General features: G+C 42.6%; 1 protein-coding gene across 1 annotated transcript; it reads right to left on the bottom strand.

Moving 5' to 3' along the window:
- Positions 1-6: 6 nt before the first annotated feature.
- NDUFA2 (NADH:ubiquinone oxidoreductase subunit A2) lies at positions 7-5,637 on the bottom strand. The gene is made up of 3 exons (XM_082234729.1): positions 5,478-5,637; positions 1,732-1,838; positions 7-217 (listed from the first exon to the last, which is right to left on the bottom strand). Exons 1-3 carry the CDS (start codon positions 5,582-5,584, stop codon positions 126-128), a joined length of 306 nt encoding a protein of 101 aa, XP_082090855.1. The 5' UTR covers positions 5,585-5,637; the 3' UTR covers positions 7-125.
- Positions 5,638-6,050: the final 413 nt, after the last annotated feature.

Below are 6,050 nucleotides of genomic sequence, written 5' to 3' on the forward strand. Positions count from 1 at the left end.
GCTATCTTGGCTTAAACAAGATACTTAAGCTTTATTTTCTAAGTTGAATTCTTTTTTATGCAAGTTACACATAGAAGTGATCTACATCTGGAATTAGACTCAAATTCAGTTGCCATTTGTTTTCCTTATGCTTTGCTGTTAACAACATTCTCCAAGGCTTTGGCAACTTGGTCCATGTTTAGGTTATTCAGTGGTACACTCTTCTCTCTGCCAAACGCTGAGGAAAACACAAAAGTTGGGTGAAAGGCATATACCATGGACTGTTTTCATTTGAAGAAATGATTTCAGACACTTTGATTGAGCCACCATGGTTTTGCAACCTACGCTGCTAACAGCTCCCTTTAGACATGCTCTGCTTTACTATACACAGATGTAAATGTAGGTACAGCAATAAAACTCAGGAAATGCATACACATAGCAGCCTCACTTTCCTACAATTTCACTGACAAGCAGTGTTAGGAAACAAAACGCCCTGCACAGACAATGCATGATACAGGGATTTCTACTTTCAGGAAGCTACTATATTAAAAACTGAAATGCAGTGCCCAAGGGGGATGTGTTCCACCTATAACCTGAATTGCTTTTGGATGCACTAGCACAGACTTGGTGAAAACAAATGCTTTTCAGAAGAGCCGACATTCACTTCTGCTTCAGGGGTGGGGAACAGGATTTGGCCAGCAGGTCCATCCTCAGCTCCCCCACTTTGTGGACTACCCAGTTGACATCAAAGCTGCCACATCAGATAAAGCTAGAAGAAAGGTTTTCACTATCACCTCAGTCCTCAGCTACTTTAGCTATTGGGAACTCTAGTCTGCTGTAGGAATGACTCTATGTCAGTTAAAGCATATGATTCCATGCCACTATTCTCTATTTAGATGTATCTGGCAAAGTACTAGTAAAGAGGCCTCATGGTGCCAGTTATCAGAAATACTAAGTCAGGGGCCTGAGCCTTAATTAAGTCAAGACTAGCTAAGTTTACTTTAAAACTTTAAATCTGTTGAATTTTTTCAGCAGCTCCTAAACTTAAGTACCTATTTTGCAAGAAAATGAGTGGGATAAGTATTGAAACAAGAGCCCTTGGGTGGGTGGCGGGCGGAGAGGGAGATAATTCATTATTTGCCATAGGCCATGTGCTCAGTTAAGTTTCCTCTCTGGCAGCCACAGACCATTTCTATCCACTCTCTTGTCTTAAGTTTATCCATTTTTCTCTTGATCCCTTCTGCATTACAGAGATGCAGCAATTTCCTTGTCAAAAAAAAAAGCAGCTCTCGTGAACAAAAAAATTCTAACTCTATTTTTTAAAAAACATTTTTTGTTTAGAAATCCTAAAAGGTAAATCCAGGGGGGAAAGCACCCTGGGGACACATATTTCTATCAGAAGAGAGTGCCAGCTCTGTTCCCACTAGATACTTCATGTAAGCTACCAGCCAACATTTGAAAAAACTGCCAAGGTTTCTGTTTTCTGTCAATGGAAATGTTTTCCAGCATGATCTATTTGTATAGGAGAGAAAACATTATAGAGCAGATTTGGAGTAGTTGTGGGGGAAAAACGCAAGTGGCTTACTGGGCTGGAGTTGTCCAAGAAGTGTTTGCTAGTGGCCTTCAACAATAAAAATCCAGGCAGGACTGAAAAGTTTATTCCTCAAGGAAAGGCTAATACTTGAACTGCCCAACATATTATTTCTGCCTAATTGTATAGCAAGATTGTAACATACACCCCCCCCAACTCACCATATCTAGCCCAGAGCTTGGGTTGCACATCTGAGCACTCTCTGATCAGGATAGGGAAATCTGGATTTGCTTTCTTTAAAGTCACATAATGTTGTTTAATGAAATCTCTGCAAAGAAGAAGCAAACACACCAGCATGCATTAGGATGAGGGTCTTCTACACTTTCATGAAAAGTCAGCAGGATACAGATAGTGGCTTTCAAGTGCCAAACATTTAGAGAATACTTCCTATATTTATCGGAGCACAGGGGTTTGGGGGCATGTTCCAGGAGTCTTGCCATTTTTGAAACAACTGGGTGTGCTCCAAACACATCCAACAAAATTCCAGAGTTGTAGTGATAAGTACACTGTATTTCAGGGCAGCTTGTCCAACATTACAAATTTCTTTAAAACCCAGTTTCCCATGAACACAGTTTAAAAAACTGAGCTAAAGCTCAGCAAGGCGTGAAGAAAACAATATGACTAGTACAGTCAAACCTCAGTTGTTGAACGTAATCTGTTCTGGAAGCTTGTTCAGCTTCTGAAATGTTCAACAACCTAGGCACGGCTTCCGATTGGTTGCAAAAGCATCCTGCACTCAAGCGGAAGCCGCATCGGACGTTCGGCTTCCAAAAAAGTTTGAAAACAAGAGCATTTACTTTTAGGTTTTTGGCTTTGGGAGCCGAAATGTTTGAAAACAGCCATTCAGGAACCAAGGTTTGACTGTATATCATTTTTTCCTACAATTTTCCCAGTAGCCTTAGAGGTTAATATAATCCAGTAATGTTCAGTATATCCTGATGATACCAGATGTGTTTAAGCTTTAGCAAACTACTTCTGTGGCATATACTGTATATATAACAACAACTAGAACAGCACTGGACTTGGCTTTGTGGCTTCTCTGCTCAGCTGGTTAGCTGCTATCACAATAAAGTGTTCAAGGTGGGTTGACCTATTGGATACATCCAAATCAAATTACCATAATCTGTGTTAGGACACCCACAGCACCTTTGTCAAGATAGGAGTATTTAATTGGAACCTCATTTTTTACTCTTCCCGCTCTCCCCCCCCCCCAATAAAAGCACGAGTTGGCCTTGTAAAGGTATTGCTTCTAATATTAATATTGGCTGATTAACATCCCTTATCATTTAAAATGTGGGGGTTATTTGTATGGTTTTTGTTCTTGTTTTATTAAATATTTTGTGTTTTTATCTTTTACTTTTGTGCTGTGAACTGCCCTGTTATCCATATAAAGGGTGGTATACAAATTTAATAACTAATAAAAATAATATGCCCTTTGGGCTTTTTTCCTTATTAGTCAATATGGTTTTTACCTTTACTTTTGTGATTCAAAACCAATGTCCATTCCTAGTACTAAAGCTGGTGCTCTGCTGTTTTTATTGTAATACACACACACACTTCTATCAATCTAGTCGAACCTGTGCAATGCAGGAATCTCAGATAAAGCACACATGCTTTAGTTCAGATCCCTGCATTGCAGGCGGTTGACTAGATGACCCTCAGGATTCCTTCCAACCCTACTATGATTCTATGATTCCTTTTTGAGTACAAGTCCACTATGGCTTGTTCTGGGAGTTTTTTTTCAAGCATTTGATGTGAACACGCAAAAGGACAATTAACAGCCGCTATTACTGCCTTTCATGCTGGCGCCCCCCATTCCCTTAGCAAACCAGCAAACTTCACCTTGCAAAACAGAGAGAGGCTAACAATTCTATGATTCTATGAATACTTAATTGTTTTTAATTGTTGCTTTTCCTATTTTTATTTAGTAGTTCTTAATTTTTATCTCTTAAGCCGCTTCAAGTCCCTGAAAGGGAAAAAAGAGGGACATGAGCACAGTAAATATATGATAGTAACATTGAGGATTGGACATGTAACATCTAATTCCTTAAAAATCAGCACTGGCACACCACAGGGATGTGTGCTAAGTCCCTACCTGTATTCATTGTATACATATGATTGTGTATCATCTGACCTGTCTACTACAATTATTAAGTTTGCAGATGACACCACCATAATAGGTTTAATAACAGGTGGAGACGAATCAGCGTATAGAGGGGAGGTCCAAAAAATATCTACATGGTGCCTAGGGAACAACTTGCACCTTAATATCAGCAAGACAAAGGAGATGGTCTTGGACTTTTGGAGGAAGAGGGGAGAACTAGTCCTGCTGTACATCGGGGAGGGTTGTGTGGAGTGTCTCTTCCTTTAAATTCCTAGGAGTTTATCTCATTGAAGACCTTACTTGGAAAATAAATACAATCCAGGTGGTTAAGAAAGCCCAAAAGAGACTCCATCTCCTCAGAGTATTGCGGAAGAACAATGTCAATCAACATTTGATGATCTCCTTCTACCGGTCCACAATAGAAAGTGTCCTTTCCTACTGCATCACGGTGTGGGAGGCTGGTTTGACATCAACTGACAGGAAGTGCCTACAGAGGGTGGTGAATACAGCACAAGATATTATGGGCTGTCCCATGAATCCGCTGGATGAAATAGTGGAAGAACGTTGCCTCAGGAGAGTGAGGAAAATTATCAGGGATGATTCACACCCTGGCCGACACTTTCTTGATCTCCTGCCCTCAGGCAGAAGATACAGAAGCACCAACAGGGTAAAGAACAGCTTCTGTCCGTGGGCTGTTAGGCTGCTGAATGAAAAGATAACAGCAGGGCAACTGACTTTCGGGTTTGGTGGGTGTGCGTCAGTAAACGAGGGGAATTAAGGCTAAGAGAGCTGAGTGGGGGGGTGCTCATGTAATCTCACTGTATACAAGTTGTACAAGTGACAATAAAGTATTGCACAAGTGACAATAAAGTATTTCAATTACTTTATTCAACACTGAGATCCAGCACCGAGGGCCTTCTGGCGGTTCCCTCATTGCGAGAAGAAAGGTTACAGGGAACCAGGCAGAGGGCCTTCTCGGTAGTGGCGCCTTCCCTGTGGAACACCCTCCCACCAGATGTCAAAGAGAACAACAACTACCAGACTTTTCAGACATTTCAGCTGGTAGACTAACAATTAATGAAAATAAGCAGTAGGTGACAAGGTGTAAGGATCAAGTGAAATGCAGCTGGTTGGCCACTATCCCTCACTGTACTTCCGTATCTATAGTTCTGAATAACACTAATATTTCAAAAAATAGAGATTTGTTGGGATTGCCTTTTGACATTGGCTCCCAGTATGCTTCCAAGCACAATTCAAAGTGTTGGTGCTGACCTTTAAAGCCCTAAACAGCCTCGGCCCAGTATACCTGAAGGAGTGTCTCCACCACCATCATTCTGCCCAGACACTGAGGTCCAGCTCTGAGGGCCTTCTGGTGGTTCCCTCACTGCGAGAAGCCAAGTTACAGGGAACCAGGCAGAGGGCCTTCTCGGTAGTGGCGCCTGCCCTGTGGAACGCCCTCCTACCAGATGTCAAGGAAATAAGCAACTATTTTACTTTTAAAAGTCATCTGAAGGCAGCCCTCTTTAGGGAAGTTTTTAATGTTTGAAGCTGTACTGTTTTTAATATTCAGTTGGAAGCCGCCCAGAGTGGCTGGGGAAACCCAGCCAGATGGGCGGGGTATAAATTATTATTATTATTATTATTATTATTATTATTATTATTATTATTATTATTAAATATTATAATAAAGCTGCCTGTGAGTATCTGCCTCCCCCACGACCTACCAAGCTGCAACCTTCTAAAAAATGAGCGGAAAAGGCCGGGCTGTCAGGGGAGGGAAAGGCCTCCCCCCGCCTCGCGTACCTGACCCCCTGGCTGGCCGGCGAGCGCTGGCAGAGGTGGATGCGGAGCTCCTTGAGGTTCCGAGAGAGGCCGCCCTGAACGACCCGCGCAGCTGAGGAGGCCGCCATCTTGGCACTCGGGGTTCCCCCGCTCCCCGAAGCGGAACCTGGGGGCCAATCGGCGCGTCCCGTTGGTTTAGTCTTGTCGTCTTCGCGGCCAATCAGCACAAGGCGACGGGCGTGGCTATGCAAAGTTATTCTGGGGTGTCGCGCGGAATTGTGGGTAAATCAATCAATCGGCTGCACCGAACCATAGACTTAAAAATGGAGTGATACACCAAAGGTGCAATGCGGGTACTTCTAATTCTACCCCCGCCCGACGCTTCTCTCCCTAGGGCTTAATAGAGACCGACCCAACCCATTGGAAACCCAAGATTTCATGCTCGAGTCTAAATGCATATCCATTAATTAAGATTGGCAAGGCTATTTTCAAAAAAATAAAATGTGAGCGTTTGTGTTGAGGGTGGCGGATGATCACATGAAATAAAGCCCAAGTCAGAAGAAATAGGAACTGCTTATCTTCTTGGTAGGGACG

This window comes from Podarcis vaucheri (genome assembly GCF_965113315.1).
Source record: "Podarcis vaucheri genome assembly, chromosome: 8".
Taxonomy (NCBI): Eukaryota; Metazoa; Chordata; class Lepidosauria; order Squamata; family Lacertidae; genus Podarcis; species Podarcis vaucheri.